Source organism: Toxotes jaculatrix, chromosome 17 (genome assembly GCF_017976425.1).
Source record: "Toxotes jaculatrix isolate fToxJac2 chromosome 17, fToxJac2.pri, whole genome shotgun sequence".
NCBI classification, from domain to species: domain Eukaryota; kingdom Metazoa; phylum Chordata; class Actinopteri; family Toxotidae; genus Toxotes; species Toxotes jaculatrix.
This window is the reverse complement of record NC_054410.1, coordinates 7,538,725-7,560,058: the sequence shown is the minus strand read 5'-3', so window position 1 is coordinate 7,560,058 and position 21,334 is coordinate 7,538,725. Positions and strand designations below refer to the sequence as shown.

At 41.1% G+C, this 21,334-nt stretch overlaps 1 protein-coding gene across 2 annotated transcripts; it reads left to right on the top strand.

Annotated features, from left to right (window-relative positions):
* The first annotated feature begins 5,313 nt into the window (after positions 1 to 5,313).
* Positions 5,314 to 20,503, top strand: crlf1a (cytokine receptor-like factor 1a). Of its 2 annotated transcripts, none has more exons than XM_041061507.1 (9): positions 5,314 to 5,673; positions 9,179 to 9,457; positions 10,737 to 10,866; positions 12,202 to 12,371; positions 15,867 to 16,024; positions 17,210 to 17,284; positions 17,382 to 17,475; positions 19,285 to 19,469; positions 19,643 to 20,503. In XM_041061507.1, exons 1-9 carry the CDS (start codon positions 5,601 to 5,603, stop codon positions 19,664 to 19,666), a joined length of 1,188 nt encoding a protein of 395 aa, XP_040917441.1. In that variant the 5' UTR covers positions 5,314 to 5,600; the 3' UTR covers positions 19,667 to 20,503. The 2 variants fall into 2 exon arrangements, with proteins under 2 accessions (XP_040917441.1, XP_040917442.1); XM_041061508.1 differs by having other exon boundaries at positions 19,285 to 19,473.
* The last annotated feature ends 831 nt before the right edge of the window (positions 20,504 to 21,334 follow it).

Sequence of the window (21,334 nt, the reverse complement as noted above, 5' to 3'; positions counted from 1 at the left end):
TCTCGGCTCCATCCTCTACTTCATCTAACCTCTCCTCCTTTTCTGTATGTGTTCATTGCTCTTCAAACATTTCATCATCTCTGCTGATTTTATCTTCCTCTTCTCTCCTCTCCTCTCCCCTCCTCCCCTCTCAGAAGCAGTAATGAGAGAGAACCATATCTTAGATTATTCTTGGCATCAGATTTTACTTCTCCAAATAAAACAGGCCATGCATGTCTAACTCCAACAAAAAGGCCTTGTTTGTTTGTGAACACACTTTTTGAATTAAGAGGTAATGTGAAAATGCTGGTGGGTTCCTATCAAGGCCGGTTGTGTTTGTTGGAAGAACCGCAGGATTTTATTGACCTTTGTATTAGAGTGGTAATGAGAGGGGAGGAAACTCAACATCATGCACTGTGAACATGTTGCCCTCTGCTGTTTGAACACAGAAACACAAGCAAATGTGAAAACACGGTAGGGTACAGTGCACAGGTCATTCTGCAGTGATAGGCACACTTACATGTACTCCATGAGGAGTACAAGACAGCCTGCGGAAACTGTTTCATTATGTCTCCTGTGGTTTTGTAGGGAACTTTCCAAAGTTTTAAAAAATAAACTTGATCATCAGGGTTATATAAGCTTGGACCGGAGACTTATTGTTTTTAACAGAAGGCTTTTGCTGTGCTAGTGCTCATTCAGGAGGCAAGGAGGATCTAATGAAGCTGCTATTTAGCTGCAATATGGGAAATATAGGATCGAGCGTCTTGGGAGCTTGACCCGCAGTAGGGAGTAAAAGTTAAGATATAACTAATCACACCTGAAGAAATAGATTTCAAATTCTCGCTGAGATCCAGAGGTTTACAGATGCCAAATATTTCACTGAGGATCTTTTAAAATTTTTCAGTACTAATGCAGCTACGATGCCTGGGTTTTGGTACAGATCTGATGTTCTAGATGCTGTACCTCAAGGAATATAAACATATTTTCAACAGAAACTGTTCTTCTGCGAACAAAGAAGTTAAATTTCATAAATATTCAACATGGTCTAAATTCAGCAGACAAATCCATAACTTTTTGAACCTGATATGGGCAGTTGGGGTAATGATACAAAAACAAGGCAAATAAACATTAGGGTGTTTAAATATTTGAGAATTACATAAAATTTAACATCAAAATATTTTTGCGTCACAAAGTTATTGAAAAAAAACCAACTACAGGGACATTTAAAATCCACCTATGCATTTAAGGAACAGAAGAAGAATAAATCTAATTTAAATATTTCAACAAAATCATACTGCAATATATGCAGTAATTTCAACTGAGTTTGAGTTCATTAAACATTCATAACCTAATTTGAAAATGCACATAATAAGAAAGTATATAATTAAGTCCATTAAGTTTCAGTATTAAGTATTAAAAGTATTAAAAGTATTATAAAACTTATTATAAACTTATTTTGCCTCTGAAAATCCAGGACGGGTTAAAAAGAAGTTGAAAGCTGTGTTGGAGCCGACATAAGCACCATGCCAGCCCTAATAAACACTCACTGCCCTTAGAGTCAGTATTCAACCACTAAAGCTGTAGGACTCCTCAGACAAGATCGTAATCTTCTCAATTTTATAGCGTCTCGATGTGTGATGCCCATCACCAGCAACACATTGGGTCCAGATGGGAGGAGGCAAAGAAAGAAGGAGAGAGAGGGAGAAACTGAGAGAGAAAGAGAGAGAGAGAGAGGGAGAGAGAGAGAGAGAGAGAGAGAGAGCACGGTTGATGTACATCTGTCATGCATTATTGCGGCGAATGCCAGTGCTGTTATCCTGGCTTTAGAAACTATGTGAGGAGGGGGTTGATGGGTCCTCTTTAAATCACAATCGGATTCCTCTTCCTCTCTGCTGCTCCTTTTTTTAGTGTCTTTATTAACACACAAACACACACAGGCAAACACACTGTCCCTCCTTCACACAGACACACACACACACACACAAACACTGTCTCTTTCTTCGACATCAGTACCTTCTTTCTGCCTTCTCCAAACACACACACATGCACTGACACACCACGCATTATCCCCCTATGAATTCCTCAGGAAGGAGTCAGCCTTCTTCATTCCTCTGGACACAACTTTTCCTTAACAAGGTACTGATGGTCTTGACCTCCTCTTCAAACAAACCCTTTCCTCCAATCAGCGAGGATTGTGGAGCTGGGGCTCAGCCGGGGCCTGTGGGTATTACAGAGGAAACGTCCTGATTCTCCTTGATTACTCCCTCTCTCTCTCTCTCTCTCTCTCTCTCTCTCTCTCTCTCTCTCTCTCTCTCTCTCTCTCTCCTTCTGTGTCTGTCCCTCTCTCTCTCTCTCTTTATTCTCCCTCTTTCTGCCCCCGCTCTCTTTCTCCAAATATCTCTGTCTCAGTGGCTGCTGGCTCTCCGGTTGTCTCTAACCCAGTCTCGAACTTTTCTTTCCTGTCCCTCTCTCTCTCTCTGTCTAGTCACTGTTTTCTTTCTCGTCTCGTCTGCACCCATCCTTTTGATTATTCCCTGGTTTGCTATTCAGAGTTTTCCTGTCTCTTGATGATGAGCTGCTTATCCACTTTGATAGCAGAACTTCTCAGATTCAACAAATCCTTCAATCAAATCCTTAAAAAAAATACTCTATGTGTATTTGTTGTCTGTGCATGAATTTTGACATGCGACAGGAGTATAACCTTTGACAATAACTTCTTAATAGTTATTTGGGTATTTAATCTTCTGGGGACTTTGCCATATGTTTTATAACTGGTGTCTCAGATCTTCACACTATATATGCTGTAGTGTATGCTGCAGCAACTTTAAACTTTCTGCATAATCACAAAAAGAGTTATACTGCACATAGAGCTGTATAAGTCATCTCTTCCTACCTCATCCACAAATTTATCAATCACCCAACAAGCAAGTGTGAAAGAGGACTTTTGGACAAATATGTAAATGTGAGTTTTGCTGTCTGTGCGTGGGGGCACTAGAATGAAAGACAATAGCAGCACAAAACACACAAGCAGAGAGAATGACACAACATTTTCACTGACAGAGGAAGACGGTGACGACTGGCCGTCATAAATCAACAATTCTAACTACGACAGTGTGAATAGGCATCAGAGCACAGTGACCGGAAAGTGACACAACAGCCACAACAGTGTCATGAAATTCTTTTCACATTTCCTGGACAGTAACCACAGGGCACAAGCGGGAACTGCTCCTGGAACAAGAGTCTCCTCTGAGTGAGGAGAAAGGGGAACATTGTAGGCCAGGACCCAAAGGTCATCATGGCTGTTAGGCTCACGCTCTGCCTGGACTCCCGCTGACTCACTGCTGGTCCAACCATGGACTAACTTGTGCATGTCTTGGGCCACCATTAGTCAAACATTAATCACAGTGCCCATTGAGGTGATGAACATGAGGAGAGTTTATGTTCTCCACACACGCTTTCGGGCCCAAATGTGGATTTCTCAATCCCAGTGTGACTTGACGTGATTGCATTTCCTCCCCCTGCTGTGCCTCCCTGCTCCCTGCTTATCTCTAGTGTCTCTTAGATGGCAGACCTGGTGGATTCCTGCCTCAGAAGGCTCCTGCTGAGATCACGACTGGCTAATCCACTCAGCTGACACCAAAACTGTGCTAGAGGGCAGCTCTTCCTCTGTGGATATAGAATTGCTTCTGTGGAAAATAAAGTTGCTCTTCTTGCCTTGTTCCTCTGAAGAATTTTATCTCAAGCTTTTTTGAATGTTTCTTGTCGAGTGGCTGTCACATTATCTGATCTGTGTTATATCTGAGAAAAAGGTGGTCGTTTTACAGGTATCCATATCATTCCTCAGTTAAGAAAACCTATTTTCTTTTTGATCAGTCAGTCATTAAACTAAAAGCATAAAGGACTTATTTACTGGTTTCTGTTGAAAAACCTTGGTTTAAAACATTGAAGGTTTCACCCATAATAAAAGTCTGAGCACTTACATTTTTATTGCTGCTTAGGGAAAAAACAAATCTTACCTGGGGACACTGACTGTTGTATGTCTGCTATTAGTTTTTGACATTTCTATGGTTGTATTCTTGCATTTTGAATCTTGTAAAATAAAAGGTGCATAGCTGATCCCATGGATGATAAATATACATGCATCAATTTAATGATAAATACTGGTATTTCTGTTTTTATTTGCCTTAAATTGTCTGATTCTGTTCTTTGACTTTTGGGCAGTGTTTTGTTGTTAACTAGAACAGCACTTTATGATGAAAGAAGACTCCTATTTATGATGAATATTGGCATTTTGATCTCATTTATCTTTTATGTCTTCCAAATATTTGATAAAGTGGTGTTTTCTGAATTTTTAAAGAAAATGCACCTTTCGACACAAATGACCTTGACAGCTATTTGGGACTTTGCTCAACATGTTTCATCCTCCAGTAAGCCCTTTTCACAGCTGGAAAATAACTGCTGCTTCTTTGTGAAACCAACCTAAATGCTAAAAAGTAGAGTAATACAGTAGCACAAGGAGACAAGTGTCATGAAATCAGCAAAGCGACTCACTAATATCAGTCACACAGCAGTACCCATCTAAAGTTAGCTGACATGAGCTAACGTTAGCCACCATAAACTAAAGGTCAGACCAGGCCATAGCAGCAAAATCACCAGAGTATACTGAACTGAGCAAAAGTGTGTTTTACTACTTATGGATTCACCTTCCATTTGTAAGAGAATGAATGTGATTTTTAAAAATCTTTTAATAGTTTAATTCTCAGTTTAACATTTTAAAATCATCCTATGGTATCTGAGGAGAAAACTGTCAATAGTGGGCCACCAGATTCTTTAAATGTCAGCATACGTTTATTAAACATCTTTGGAAAAGCTTTAAAAATAATAGGACAGTTATTAAACACACGATAACTTAGGTAAGAGGTCAAAACTGAGAAATCATCACAATTCAAGTGGGTACAAAGAGGTTTTCTTCATGTGGAAAAAAGGTCTGTCTCACACTCCTCACTAACAAAGAGATAACAGAGAGAAAAAGGAAAAGACACTTCAGGATTTGGCAGCCTTTCCTGTAACACTGTGACTCAACAGCCTCCTATGGTGAAAAATTGTAAAGCTGAGACCTGAGGCATGGAAAGTAACAGAGACAGAGTGATTCAGTGAAAGTGAATGGCTCTGACTCTCCTACCCATCACTGAAGGGGGGAGAGGTTGGAGAAAAAAAAAAGAGCAGGGGAAAGGACGGAAAGAGGGGGAAATGACTGGCGACTGTGTGGGAAGAGAGAGAGAGAGGAGGGGCTTAAAAAGTATGAACTTGTGTATGATTTAGCTGCAGGAAGCATTAAGAAGGGATTGCAAACAGGACGTGGTATACGCAGTCTTTTGGGCTTTACTGAGGACGAGTCGCCTTATGGCTTCTCAGAGAGTGACTTTTTCCACTGGGTCACACTTTTTCTCGTGCGCTCCTTAACTCCTCACAACTTGTCTTGTTAATAAAATCCGGAGCATTCAGCTTTAAGCCCGTGCTGTTTTTCTGTGCGTAATTTCTATCCAGGATCGACAAAAAGGCGACATCACAACAACACGAGGACGAGGAATCAAGGCAGAAATAAAACGAACTGGGGGAAAATGAAAGCCGTCTTGGATTTCGGCTTGATTTTCCTCATGCTGCACACTCCCGGCGTGCTGTCCTTGTCCACACGTAAGTTGCACACAGATGTCCATCGATGCGCAAAGCCATGGTCTTGGTGGGGAAGGGTTTTGGTTTGGGTACGCTTCTTTTCTTTCTTTTTTTTTTTTTTTTTTTTTTTGGCCCACTGTGATCAGCCTAATTCATGTGTCACCCAAAGATCTTAGTGTAAACAACTCTGTGTGACACTGTCCTGCTCGGGTATGCATGCTTTCACAGATGAACTGGTGCAAAAATGGATCTCGACTATAGTTACACATTTTACTAGCTTTTTAGTCAATGCAAACATTTCAGACAAACTACAAACCTTGATGAGGAAGTGATATGATTAATCTGTGATATCATATGGAACAAAACAAATTATTCATTATTCAAACATTACATGAAAACTGCAAGCCTCTGAAATTGAACATTAAATGAAAATTTTAGTGATATAAAAGGGGATAAAAACACTATAAGGTCATTTTAACTGCAGTGAAGTTAAAATGGTATAGGGTTTCCATACAAGGATAAAACTGACATAAGATAATCCTATACAGGAACATATAGGAATCGCAGAGATCTTTCATTGGGTCAAACTGTATTTACAATGTGTTTCCAATGCAAACTAACTCCACAGATTCTTTCCTAAGCTGGTTTACATAATAAGAGAGCACTTGCTCAGGACACACTGGATCCACTCAGGTTGATTTCTGGACACATTAGAAAGGACAAATGCCACTTTGTCCACTTGACAGCTCCTGTTATTGATGTGCTCCTGCTGAGGTACATCGGTTGTATCCCCGCAGAGAGAACTCATCTCCCAGGAGGCTGAATTTCAACAAGTCAGGCCATAATTCGTTTAACACATGGAGAGCATGGGGGCTTTACGAACCGCAACAAAACAGTGACATCATTTGCTCGGGTTTTGGAGAATGTTAACCGGCAGCTTAATGCACAGTAACATAAATAAATCAAAGTTATGTCCGCTTCCCCCGTTAAGTGGCTGGATTAGTTTTTATGGTGAGCTCACTGGCATAGAACAGCTCCTCACAGAGGATCTCCTGCTATTCATCCTGTTTGAAAGGCGCTAATAAAAGAAAGTGTAGTTGTATGGGCTTAAAGGAGACAATGGGCTTTGGTCATAAGCTGCCCTGTTGTTTATTATAGAGCTTAATTGGTCATTACTTTTTTATTCACTGCAATAATGGATGGGGCTTCATCATTCACTCAGTGTGCTGTGGTTTCTTTCAGATGCCACTGAAATGAAACAGCTTAAATGTGGAACTTTCTTACTAACATATAATTAGTTTTTAGTGCAGCTCATGATCCCATAAAGTTTAAGTTTATATGTCCTGTTAGCATATAAAGAGGTAATTATGTGGGATATGATCATTTAATAACAAATATTTGACTCCAGAATACATAAACTCCCCCAAACTCCAGCCTTTTAACCTGAAACTAACTTCTCATGTCCACTTTTCCCGTTTCTCCTGCCTGTGCTTGCCCTAATTTGACTTGACATTGGACAAGATAATCTCTCCTCTCTCCAGATAAGATCATCAGTTAAATACCTAAAACGTAAATATATGAAAAAAACAAAAAACATCCTCCGTTGTCTCCTCCATCTCTATTCAGATGGCATTGCATGGCTCATTGTCACTAAATGTTGCGTGACTTCTTCCACTTGGCTGCTCCGCGCTGGCCCCTCAAAACGTTCCACATGTACGTCTATTGTACTGCAGCAGACAGAAGAAAGTATAGGCTTTCTTTGAACTGTTGCATGGATGAGTGGAGAATAAATAGTTCTTTAGAAACAGGGGATGTCATGTACCTTTGAAGACTGACAGCTTTAATAAGAGGGTGTTTTTCAGCCCATCACAGACAATCATTGGAGACCTCCCATTCTTGCTGAAACAAAAATGGAACCTTTTCCTTGCTCTCAGTTGAACTTGCCCCATAACTCCATCTTCCCCGATCGCAGGGTTAAACTTGTTCCTTGCCCTCATCAGAGCTGTGCTTCAAGCAGCCTCAGCCTCTCCAAACAAATAAGATTTTACAAGCCATTTCCTCCAGTGAGCGTGTCGAGCAGAGACAATAAACAGCAGTAATTGTGTCTATCTCTGTAGTGTTTGAACTGTGAAGGAAGGGGTGTTGGAGGGCTTCACACCCCGCTCCAGGGCAATGTCCCATCCTCAGCACCTGGAATACATAAACACTGATTGTTATTCAACTGGATCAGCGTATTATTGGCTAATCACGGTCCCCCTTCAGTCCACCGTATCCAGTGACAAGAACAACCAGCCTCCGCGCATTTGTTTGTTTGTGGACGTGTGTGTGCATAAATGTGTATAAGTGTTGTGTCAAAGCTTGCGATGGGGTTATGATATTAATATTGGTTTGGAGTTACAGTCGAATTAACTTCTTCAAAGGCGGCTCCTCCATAAAGGACCACATAATGTCTGTTAGCGTAAGGTGGCTGGCAGCTGAATAGATGTGGCCCCGGGCGCAGATTTGTCGTGGCCTGACAAAGTGTTGACGTTCTCACTCATTGCTCTGTCATTTCTTCGCAGAAATCATCTTGCAAGCATGTTTTTCGTCATGCTGTCTACTTAGGTGGGCGGCATCTTTTAAAGATCCTGCAATCTTAAGAAAATAAATTCTTCTCTTCTCTTCTCTTCTCTTTTCTTCTCTTCTCTTCTCTTCTCTTCTCTTCTGTGCTGCTTTATTCATTCCTATCCTACTTTTGTGTCCTCCTGGTGCTTTGTTCACCTGCAGTGAGAGCTAAAGCTTCTCCACTGTTCGCTTGTCAGCTCTGTTAATCTCTATTTATTCAAGAAGATTGTGATCCAGATGTGTTTTTCAAGGAGAGACCTGAGCATGAATTGCATATACAATGTCACAACACAGACAGTCACACAAAGCAGCCATCGCACACAGACATACTAACAAAACATTCACAAATCTCATTAAAAATAGAAGCCCCTCAGAAAAAATGAACATCTCTAACAACATGTTTTGTTGTTTGCCATTTCTGTGGTTGTCGTTTAATATTCAACTTTAAAAAAAATATATATATATATAGAATTGATTTAGACACTTTAAATTGGTGTTTACCAAATGTTTTAGAGGATTGAAAAACTGAAAACCACAGAAATATAAGCAAACAGCTGAAGAGAATTACACTAAGATAAGTGAGAGACACAAATATAGACAAGATTTGATAAAAAAAAAACTAAATGAAATCGCGAAAAGAAAAAAAGATTTACAATTTACTGCAGTGTGTCATGAAGTGGGGGGATTGCAAAAGATCGATTAGAAAACTAATTGTCAAAACTGAAGCAGCATATTTTGAGATAGCCTCACTTTTATTTCCTGGTATGGGTAAAACTCAGAAGTCTGAAGTCTGAAAACTAACTTAACATCACTATGACATCTTCAGCAGACATCATCTTTTCTGCACCAATCAGCATGTGAAGATATTCTTATGTAATCAAGTGTCGTCCTCTATTATCTGCCTCCTCTTGCCCTCCCCCAGATGTAGCAATCATCTACCCTCAGGACCCTGTCCTTCACATGGGGTCCAACCTTACTGCCAGCTGCTGGGTCCACCCCGACCTCGGCGTCCACGCCAGCTCTCTGTTCTGGACACTGAATGGTCAACAGCTGCCCAGCTCCCTCTACAGAGTGCTGAGCCCAACCAACCTCAGCGTGACGCTGTCCGGACTCAACGCCTCCAGGCAAACGTCCGGAGACAACCTGGTTTGCCACAACCACAAGGGACACATCTTGGCGGGCTCCTGCCTCTACGTTGGGAGTAAGTTGAAGTTTGTCATTAGGTGCAGTGCTGTACATAACTTTTTCCTTTCCTAAGTATCTCATGTAGGTGTCCAAGATATCTTTTAACTGTATTTATTGGTGGGGGAGGGGAATAAAGTAGCTTGTTAAGAATAAAAACAAAGCGCAGGAGAGAAGTGACACACCAAAGAGGTGAGAGGAGTGAAAAGGAAATGGTAATAAAGGGAAATAAGGAAGTAGTGGGCAGATTTTTAAGTGTCACTGCACAGTTGTGGCTGTATTTTATCTTTAGTATTCCTGCCCTCAGGCCCAGCGAGAGGCCTCCATGAGAGTGTGTCACTGTGCGATGCTTTGACCACCTGTGTGGTCCATTACTCGCACTATCACTCATAGCACATGGGTCTGACATTTTACGTAGACACACACATTTGTACTTCCATACTTATGAGGGCCAGCATTTACATAAAGCATTGTGTACCAAAGTCATTCTTAAAGTCTGGAAACACAACAAATTTACTACACCAAAGTCCAACAGTAAAAACAAGTAATCTGATGATCAGACAGGTAGTAAACAAGCCATATTATCTCAAACACCTTATTTGGAAGTGAAACCCAAAGTGAGTACACTGAATATCTTGCTAACAATCTCTCATTGCACAGGAAAACTCTACTACCCAAATAAGCCCCAAGTTAATAATAATAAACTGGAATTATCCTTTAACCTTCAAACAGCCCTTTGGAGAAATGAGAACCACCCAAAATGTCATCATGTTTTTCCAAAATCTAAAATTAAAAACGGTCTTCAAAAAAGATAGAAATACATGAGTGCACAGACAACACACACACACGGAGCTGCAGTCGGGATCTTAATCCCTGTGCGACACTGGTGTTGAGCACCGTGTTCTGAGAGAGGAGGAATGTTGGCAGGGATCCCGAGTCTGACCAAATCAGACGGCACACACACTCACACACACACACTCACACACTCACACACACACACACACACACACATAGACACAGACCAATTAAGAAAAAAACACACCAATTTCTGAGGAACACCACTAGTGGGTGAATTACAGGGGGGTGAAGTAATGGCTGGAAGTAACTTTGTACCCTCACTGACTTTTTGTCTCTCCTCCACCTTGTCTCTCTCCCTACTTCCTTTCTCTTCCTCCTGGCATTCTCTCATTTCTCTTTCCCTTTGGCCTCCTCTCTTCCCTCCTCACCCATTTCTTCCCCCTCTCTCTTCTTCCCCCTCCCTACCCTTCTCTTGCCATCTCTCCCTCTTTCTTCCCCAGTGCCTCCAGAGAAGCCGGTCAATCTGACCTGCTGGTCCAGGAACACCAAAGACCTGACTTGCAGCTGGGCTCCAGGAGGAAAAGGAGAGACCAACATTAGCACCCAGTACACGCTCAAGTACAAACTAAGGTATATACACACACTACAGCTACACAAAGAAAAAAAACTTTGCAAGTCATTTTATCCACAGTGTAGTTTCAAAATCAGCTTTGTTTTTTTTTTTAATTTTAAAGTTTTAAAGTTTTAATGCTTAAGATTCCTTGAGCTGCTTTGTAAAAATATTTTTCATTACCAGTGGTGCATGTGGAGGTGGAGGCCTGAATTTTTTTTCTGTAACTGTGGACTCCACCATTTACAATGAAAACTAATATATTGAGAAATAATTACAGAATGTAAATACATTGAATACAAAAAGCAAGCTAGCAAGTAACCAACAACTTTGTTGATGTCTATTGCTCGCAAAATTTAGCAGCTGGATTTAGTTTAATTAAGCTAAAGTTAGTTTTGTGAGTTGGCTGAAAACACTTTGTCCAGCATGACACTTTTGGTTTTGGTTTTGGATAGGCTTAAAAAAGACACCATGCGCCAAACTCTTTGTGAACAGTGTATAGTTCTTATTACAGCCCCATGAACACTACTCCACAACGTGTGGAGAAATCCACAGGCTGACAAGCCTGCCATGCCTAGTTAGGGTTTCTATCCTATGATTGAACAATTGGAGAAAAAGGATTTAGTGAACAGTCCATTGATAGCATTTCTGAGTAGCCTAACTTATTCTGAAAATTACAACTTGTAGAGACATGCAGTGACTATGCCATAGGCCCGTACGTGAAGGGAGTAAAAACCAAGAAAAACATCCAAGTAGCTGAATGGGTGAAACATCCACCTTTGTGAGTCCACTGTAAATGTTTCCATTCAAAATCACTATGTTTGATATATCAAGAGATTTTTTGTGATACTGACATTCCTCAAAAAAAGTCTCAGAAACAAGCTTAAGTGAAGCTGGAATCAAGACAAAATACCTTATCTTCTTGGCAGACTTTGTTTAAAAAAAAAAAAAAAATAACATCAGTGGTAGCCAGAGGGCGAAACAGTAAAAAAGTCAAATTTCATGAGAATTAGGAAAACGGGTTTTCATCTGGGAACGATATATTTTCGAAAATGAGTTTCAGATGGGAAGTAAGGGGTCTCTTCACATTATGTGATATTGCATTACTATTCAAATCAGCAATTTAAAACTCCAACAGGGAAATGACTTGACATGCGGTGCCCATAGGCGTGCCAGCTATATGGAAATCTCTTATTGGAGTCAGATTACTTTAAATAAGGACCTAATAAAACCACTAATGCCAGAAAAGCTTTTAACTAGTAACACATCATTGCAAAAATTCTATGCCACATGCATTATTCAAGGACACTGGATGCTGTCCAGAGTTGTTTCAGTATTTTCTGGTTTCCTCCCAGGTGGTATGGTAAGGAGAAGGAGTGTGAGGATTACACTCATACGCAGCCTTACTCCTGCAGCATCACCCGGGACCTGCACCTCTTCACGCCCTATGAGATCTGGGTGGAGGCCTCCAACCAGCTGGGCCGGGCCACCTCTGATGTCATCACCCTTGACATTCTAGACGTGGGTGAGTGTGAGAAGAAGCGAACCTTGACCTCCTTTCTTTTAACTGCTGGTTTCTAGAGCTTAGATCCCAGTGTCAATGAGCCCGCAGGCTGTAATTTAGGACAGTGGATACCAGCCCTTTAGGCTTGTGAGCCATAAAAATGAAGCACTATCTCCCTGCAACGTCACATCACAGATTACACGTTTACAGCTTTTGAGCAGTTAATAGATAGATAGATAGATATAGATATAGATATATAGATATGTGTGTGTGTGTGAGGAACAAGAAGTTTTAATAACCATCAAGCTACTCAAAGGGGAAACGAGGGAAAACTGTATGTTAAGTGGTTCATTCCTACCCCTATTTATCAACTCATGATCCATCAGATTTATCTTGTGACCCACAGGTTGAGAAACATGAATGACTTCAGCCTTAACCTCCAATGGGCATCTTTAAAATGTTGAAGAAGAAGAGTGTCACTTCGCTTTACTACTTCATCTCTTTTATTCCTACAGACAGGACATTGGCTTGAGTTCTGTGGCTTCTGGCTTTTGGAGAAAGTTGTTTGCAAGTTCTCATCCAGCTTCGCACTGATAGGAACTGAGCAGTGTTCCCTTTTAAAGCCTTGTTATGTGGCCTGTATCTTAGCTTAGCTTAGTGTGGCTTAAGCAAACGGAGCATGCAACAAGACCAAATTCTTCTCTCATTATCCCCGAAAAAACACACACGCTCATACACACATGCATGCCCACACCTGGACAGGCGTAGGTGTGTGACGAATGGAAACACCCTCCATTTTGATGAGCTCATTTTCTCTTTACTCATGCTCACTGGACACACACACACAGAAACGCGCACACACAGAAAACACTCGCTAACCTCCTTTTATGTAGTGTTGGAATGTACCAGACTGATCCCCGAACCTAATCCCGTCTCCGAGCTGACTGCAGACCCCTGGGGCCCGAGGAGTTCGGGCTTTGAGGTTTTAAGACTTGGACATAATACAACCTGATTAGCTTGGAACTCTTCACCTGGTTCACTGTGTACATGCTCCTAGCTGTGTCGGGGAAATGTGCTGAGAGAACACCATGTAGAGTTTCAGAGGGGAACACATCACTGGCAAGGAAACAAGTGTCCATCAAACTGTAATCCCTTTCCGTTCCCTAATATATGCACGCGCACACACACACACACACACACACACACACACACACACACACACACACACACACACACACACACACACACACACACACACACACACACACACACACCTGAATACACACCCTGAGGGCAGGGCAGGGCCTGGTAACAGTATAGAGGCAGAGAGGCAGCCAGAGTGTAGGCGGTTTCTGGACTTGAGTGTGCGTTTGTTTCGCTCAGGTTGCCCTCGCCGTTCTTTTCAGTCAAGTCGTTTCCACAACAGCAGCATGTCATAAAACACAGCAACCACACCTCGAGTGTCTGTGAGTCACTCATGTCTATAGTCATGTCCAATCAGTTTTGAAGGCGAGGCTGAAACACCTACAGTTTTCTCTGCATTCCTCAGAGGGGAACCCTCTGAACCGAGAGACTAGAGGCAACTTGTATTGGTGTCTCGCTCTGGAGATGAGGATGTGTTGAGGAATGATGGCAGATGTTAACAATGATTCATCGTTAATTTGTCATGTCACATTGACGTTTATTGCTAAAGACATCATCATTCTCTCATCACACTCTTTATTACAAATACCATTTTAAAAAATGTCACTTACTCACTCACTAACTATTCTACAGAAGCCAAGAGCTGCCATGGCTGCAGTAATCCTAAGTTTAAATTAATTATCTTGTTATTTTAGGATATATTTGGTTTTCTTATGAACAGGATAATTATAATTTAAAAAATGACATGATGAATGACATGATGAAATATCTTATCATCTCAAAAAACCCATGGTCTGGCTTTCCAAATTAATGGTAGTCAAAATTAGAAATGCTGTGAGACCTCATACTTAATGTTAAATCATGTATATACAACTTTTCTACTGTCCTTTAGTGCCCTGTCTTTGAATAATGTTCAGTTTTAGCATCTTTAATGCTAAATTTAGATTTAGATGATGATACTTTCCATTTTTGTGTTAAAAATCAATATTTTTCTAGGAGGGAAGACTGCCACCATTTGGTTTACACTTTTGAAATCACCCACTAGTACTGTCTGAACTAACACTTTATTTTAGAAAAAGTCTCCGACCCCTTACAACCAGAAACAAATGCTCTGAAACTCTCGTGTCAACTTCCACTTTTTCCCTCCACTGAACCTTTCCCAGCTTATTCTTTCCCCAGGGTCATCTTGTTTACTGGTAAGGGATGGCATTATGAAAAGGAACTGAAGTTGATATTGAAATGATCTCAAAAGCCCAAAAGAAAACGTGAGGAAAGTTAAAATAATGGTCTGTCACCACATGTTTGTTTGTCGAAAAGATAATCGTTGTCAGATGAAAAAGCCTCCTCCGGCTTACACAAGTCAAGTCTTCAGAAACTAGAAGGCACTCAGAAACCACAAACCTCCACCAACGCTGAACAATCCTTCAATGTGCTCGAACACATGAAGACATCACTCCTACCACTTAGAATCTGAACTGAATGATTTCTTGATCCTGCAAAACATAACCTTAGGATGTAGCAGCCATGGCTAAAAATGACAGTCTGGTCCCATCTGTCCACCTGAAGTTTATCATTATGTTCTTAGAATAAAAACTTGTAAATGGATGAAATTTATCGCAAAATCACTGTATATTGGACATTTTTACAGTTCCACTCAGCTCTGGGAGCTTTTGAGGATCTTTCTGCTCATTGCTTCAAATTTTTGATTTTACAACTTTGCTGTTTTGGTTCACTCTCACCACTGTCATCGTCCTTGTTCCCAACCGAAAAAAGGCGGCTGTTTTCAACAAGAAAGCTCTGATGAAGCGATTATACGCTACTCTGCCGAGCATCAAACAGCAGACAGACGGAGTTGGCGGCTAGCTTGTGAACACAGTGGAACACTTAGGTAAAGAGGAAGCAGTTTCCTTCAGGAGTTAGTGGAGACTAAAACGAGGCCAGAGGGAGAGTAAATATTGGACAGAAACACAACTCCAACACGCACTAATTTGTAGCTGTGTATAAAATGTAAACATCAATGTACTAGTGACAAATTAGAGGCACTAACTGGGAGCTGAACACAGCCAGGTTATGTGTGGAATTACAGTGTAGCTGATTATTATTTTCATTTTCTATTAATCTACTGATTAATTTTATCATAATTGTTTGTCTGGTTTGTAACGTGTCTGAAAATAGTGAAAGATGGCCACTGCATTTTTCCAGAGACGAAGGTGACGTCTTTGAATTGCTTGTTTTATGTGATTAACACTTTGTTTACTCTCATACTCAAGTTTTCGCATTTGAAGTAGCTGATTTCATTTTTTTTTTCCTACAGTTTCAGCTCTTGCTGAGATCCTCTTACCTTATAACCCCCTCCATCTCCTCTTCCTCCAGTGACCACGGACCCTCCGTCAGGTGTGACCGTGAGCCGTGTCGGGCAGTTGGAAGACCAGCTGAGTGTTCGCTGGGAGGCGCCGCCCGCTCTCAAAGACTTCCTGTTTCAAGCCAAATACCAGATCCGCTACAGGCTGGAGGACAGCCAAGACTGGAAGGTAAAGGACAAGGACACACAGTGATAAGGACAAATTACAAGGATAAATCTGTTCTCTCTGCATATCACTGCAGCACTGTCCCAGCTGTTTCTCATCCTCGTGCTGTAATCACCTCTAATCTAGTCTGATTGAAGCCTCCTCTGCCAGATGAGTTAAAAGTTGGGCCAGTTAAAAACTTTCATAAGTCATAAATCTAGGACTCAAGTTCTGATCTGGAGAAAAACACAGACCAGAGCCACTGTGTATACCTCTATTTAAGCTTTTAATGAATGAAAAATACAGTGTGAAACCTTCAGCCTTGCAGATGGTGCTTTCCAGAATTCACTTGAGTCCTCTGGGTAAGAGTGAAGATTCTCCAGTAATTAAGGGGGAATTACACAGATGTAATGTAAGCAAGTCTTTGCTCGCAAAGTGGGAAAAGAAAAGAAGGGGAGTGGAGAGGCGGCAGAGGGATGAGACCGTTTCGAAGGAGGAGAGAGGAGCCTAACATCCAAGTGGCTTCAAGGGTTTGGTGGTGAAAACAAAACGCAGTCTCCCTCAGAATCGGGCCTAATCATGAGGTCATGCTGAGGAATGGAGGGATACATCTCAGCTGTTAATGTCTTCAATATGGCTGTAAAAATGCTCAGTGGTGACTTCTGCGGATTTGGCTTCCCCACGTCACATCATTAGCCCTCTGATGCCTGTAATTTCCATTTTCTGTTTTCTGTTTGAGTCACTCTTAACAAGTGTTTACAGACTGAATGCCAGAGAGAAAGTGGGGCCTATTAGACAGGATTATTAACTGCAGTGTGTATGCATGTTTCTTTCTCTGTATCTATGTGCAGGTCTTTATTTTTGCTGTCTGTATGTTTGTATGAGTACCTATGCACGCTCCTGCGTGAATGTGTCCCAGCATATCCAGCTCTGTAATAAGTAATAGAGAGCAGCTTTTACCCAGCGTGTACAATCACATTAAAATATTTTCATAATCATGCTGATCAAGAAACACCAAACAATGTGGTGTGCATGCATGTTTAGGTCTGCACATGGTTTGTGGTTGTGTTTGGTACATCTTGATTGTGCCCTTTGTTTTAGTTTATGCCCATTGGTATTTAATACTGCGGTCAGACCTCCAGTGCTCAACTCTTCTGTGTTTGTGTCTCTTGTTTTTTTCTTGGGTTGTTTTTTTTTTTTTTCATGTAGGTGATGGATGATGTTGGGAACCAGACTTCTTGTAGATTGGCTGGACTGAGACCTGGAACTGTGTATTTTGTACAGGTATGGTGAAGTCATGTATGTAGATACGCGTGTCCAATGGAAATGCTCTTCAGAGTTGGCCTGTGTTTCAGAGTTTAAAGTGTTTTATTTTCTCCAGGTCCGCTGTAACCCTGTGGGCATCTATGGGTCTCGCAAAGCCGGTATCTGGAGCGAGTGGAGCCATCCCACTGCTGCATCCACACCCCACAGTGGTGAGAACACACTCATACACACACACAGTGCACGTATGAACCTCATCTCAGTTTTCGAGAGCATTTTGGTCCATTTTAAGAGTCAGTTTCTGTCACTAAAATTTGTTTCGTATCATGGTGCACCACATATCCCGCAGTTCTCTCCCACTGCTGGACACTGGCCACCTCACAGAAGAAGAAGATGGTGCTATTTTATCCTTCTTGTTCAGCCTTGAAGTCCGTTTTTTTTAGTATTGGCAGTTTTATTTGCAGCAGATGCACCAGTTAAATTAAATCAAATCAAAAATTATTGTTAAAACAAATCAAATTACTGTCAAACCAGTCATTTCAAAGTCAAACCAGACATTGATTATGTAATGTTCTAGTTGCACTAGGTTGTACTACAAAAGGCTTCACAAAGAAATGATGTTAGTTGTCTGACCACTGGTGCTGTTTGCCGTACTGGATGTTTTAAAGCTGTGGCTGCCAGCGGTTATTGCCTCCCCAGACCTTAGCAGTGGACTTGAGTAAATGTTATCATAACTGATAGGGATTATGTCCACAACTATGAAAACATAGTTTTGAAAAAACATGAAATTTTCCTTTAAGGGTTTCCCACATCTTTCCATGAAAGCCAAGAATTTTGGCTGAAGTACCAGGCTTATCAGGGTTTGTATCATTCAGGGCATGAACTTTTCCATGGCTCCATGTTTCCATTAATATTGAATCTAACACTGGCAAACACATACAGGACGCTACACATCTTGAGCAGCTTCTTCTTGGTTGCTTTCTCTCCTCTAACTCTGGTGGAATGTAACTAAACACTGTACTTAAGTACATTAAGTACATACAAGAGGGAAATGCTGTTTACATTTATCCAACAGGTATCGTTGCCAGCAACTGTTAAGTTTGATTTTAGGTAAAACACGTGTGGTAAGCTTATGAAATGCACTGCATGGTAAACATGGTTAAACTAGAAGAGAACTCAGAGAGTACAGACCTCTGCCAAAGCCAGTGTCGAACAACAGACTACAGAGAAAAGAAAAACTGAAATTCTTATTAAATGATCCAGATCTGCCCCAAAATCTAATGGTCGCTTCTCTGACTCATACCCCATCCCTCCACCAAGTTTGGTGCAAATCAGTTCAGTACTTTCTGCGTAATCCTGCTGACAAATAAACAAACAAACCAACAAACAAACAGACATGAGTGAAAGCACAATCTCCTTGGCAGAGGTAACCAGTGGTTCCCAACTGTTCTGGTTTGTTTCTCTGTACAAAAAAAAAAGCAATGTCTTTTTGCGACTGCTTGTCACATCTCAGATTTCTATGAATTGTCAACACTTCCACCAAAAAGACATTTAAGCTTTAAACTTCTCATATGGTTTCTTTTAAAATCATGTTTGTGATTCAAAGGGATGAAGTTATCAGATATTTCACAAAAAGTCCAGAAAATGAGCACATATTTTGTCTTCTTCCTTACCCCATTAATCATCTCATCCCCTCAAATTTATCTTGTGACCCTTTGTGGGGGCCTGAATTCATCTACACTTGCTCTATATAAAGAAGTAAAACCAGCTCCCCCTCAACCAGCTCCATTAAGGTTCTACTTAGACAGTGATGCATAAGTGCATAAGTATTTAGAATTGTATAATGTCACATATAATATTAGTGATGGGGACATTTTTCGGATACAAGTATTTTTAATTCCCTTTTATACTTTTATAACGATTTATAACAGTTTGCTCATAATATTTTGGAAAGTATTTTCTTACTCAGTCTTCCTCTCTCCTCCTCTCCCTCCCTTCCTCCCTCTCTTCTCTTCCTGCAGAGCGGTTGATGTCGGGCTCCTGTGACTCCAAGTCCAGCGCGGACTCCAACTCCACCCTGCGCAGGGAGCTGAAGCAGTTCTTCGGCTGGGTGCGGAAACATGCCTACGGCTGCAGCAGCATGTCCATGAAGCTGTACGACCAGTGGAGAGTGCTGATGCAGAAATCCCACAAAGCTCGCAACCAGGTAGGTAAGCATCACTAATGCAGGGATGAAGCACACGCAGACACGCACACATATTCAGATGTCATCACAGACACGCATGCAGACATGTGCTGCACACACCGATGCTCACACAAACTAAAAACAGTCTTGTTTTGTAAAAGCTGATTTGTAACAGATTTTGTCTTTTAATGTAGGTTCTCCAAGGGGATAAATCCTAGCACATGCTGCCTTTACAAGCAGAAAACAAGTCAAGAAAAGAACTGAGTGAGTGCGATTTGTGTTTTTGTCTGTATGTGTGTTTGAAAAATGAGAAAGAGATTGTATTCGTATATGGGAATTTGTTCTGGACGTTTTGTGTGGAGACCAGCAATGGACGTGAGAGGACATCCACAGAGAAGCGATGGGATTTTCTTCCTCTATGCATCTTTTAGCACTGTTTTTGCCTGAAAAGTTGCAGCTTGGAAGGACTGAGAAGGTGGACCCATCATCCCTGGTATCATGTGGACTACTCCGCTTTCACAAAGGACATTGTAGCATGAATAACTTGGACATTGGTAAAGGTGTTTTAACATGCACCTGTGCTAAATGTGCACAGAGGTGGTCAAAACAGATTCAAACAAAACAGAAGTGCTGCCAAAGCATCTTAAAGTATTCTGTGACCTTCTTCGGGTTTGTCCTGTGGATTCAAAGCACCATCTAGTGGCTGTTCGGCATCCATGGATTCTCCAATCAAAGCTTTCACTGTGGTCCTGATGTAAAAAGAGAAAAGTAACAAATTATCATTCAGTATTTTTAATTCATGCTTTGTTATATAAGTAGATAATGTGCCAAACTGGTTCACCCAGGGTTCCTCTGTTCCTGAGTGACAGTATGTGACTGATGACATGATGGTGTTTGTGTATGGAAACATTTCACTGCCTTTATTTTTGTACTGAATTGTACCAGCATATTTAAAACTGTATAAAGTTTATGTTTATGTTAAGTTATGTTTAGTTAGTAAAGAAATATCAGTGACTGAAGTTGTTATCAATCTCTAATGTTGCTCTATAAAAATGTTGTCAGAAAAAAAAGAGAGTTTGGAAATTACTCGTATGCAGACCAAACAGCGACTTGTGGGGCTAAAAAGACCAAATGTGATCATATGGATGCAAAATAGCATTTTCTCTTTATTTCATTCCCCCCAAAAAGCAGAATGCATGATATGATGTGTAGACTGATTAGTTGATCCTCAAAGAGGAGAGAGATAGGAGGTCTAGTCAGGTCTAAATTCTGGGAATAGTAGGTAACGGTTTGTGTGCATAAAATACCACATGCTGGCCATTTGGTGGCGCCATAAATCCCATGGCCTGACTGTCCACCAAATAACTTTTACATCTGCAAAAGAACTCCTGATGAAAAACTGAAAAACAACCAGGAATGAAAATGTAACCATGGAGAGGGGAATAAAAAAAACAAATACTAATGAATCCAGGATACATCTCATCCCAGTCCCTCATCAACGACTTACATCGTTTTACTCATTAACACTGTTTGCGGCATTGTCTCGCAGTTTTTCAGGGAAACTTAAGACAGTGGTTGTGTTTCTTGCCCAGCCATGCAGCGACTTCACCTCCCTGCTGGTGACACTACAGAGTCTTGTTACTTAGCCTGTTACCACTCTGAGTTACTGGTGCTTAATATTTAACCACAGTGGGGGTTTGTTTCTTGGTCATGGCTCTGCACTAAAGGCTTTAGTTACCTCTGTGCTCAGGGATTTAATTAGGAGAATCAAAGAGCAAGAGGGTGAATTTCTACCTGAGTTTCTTGCACCAGAAAGTAAGCAATGTTGACTTTGCCAAAAGTTAATCCTCTTCAGGGCTTTTCTGCCACAGTTGACACTTTTCAGA

Excerpts from the sequence above, each read along its gene's own strand:
- crlf1a (XM_041061507.1), top strand. The coding sequence starts at position 5,601 with ATGAAAGCCGTCTTGGATTTCGGCTTGATTTTCCTCATGCTGCACACT. Across the intron at positions 5,674-9,178 it reads CGTGCTGTCCTTGTCCACAC|ATGTAGCAATCATCTACCCT; the intron begins GTAAGTTGCACA and ends GCCCTCCCCCAG. Across the intron at positions 9,458-10,736 it reads CTCCTGCCTCTACGTTGGGA|TGCCTCCAGAGAAGCCGGTC; the intron begins GTAAGTTGAAGT and ends TTTCTTCCCCAG.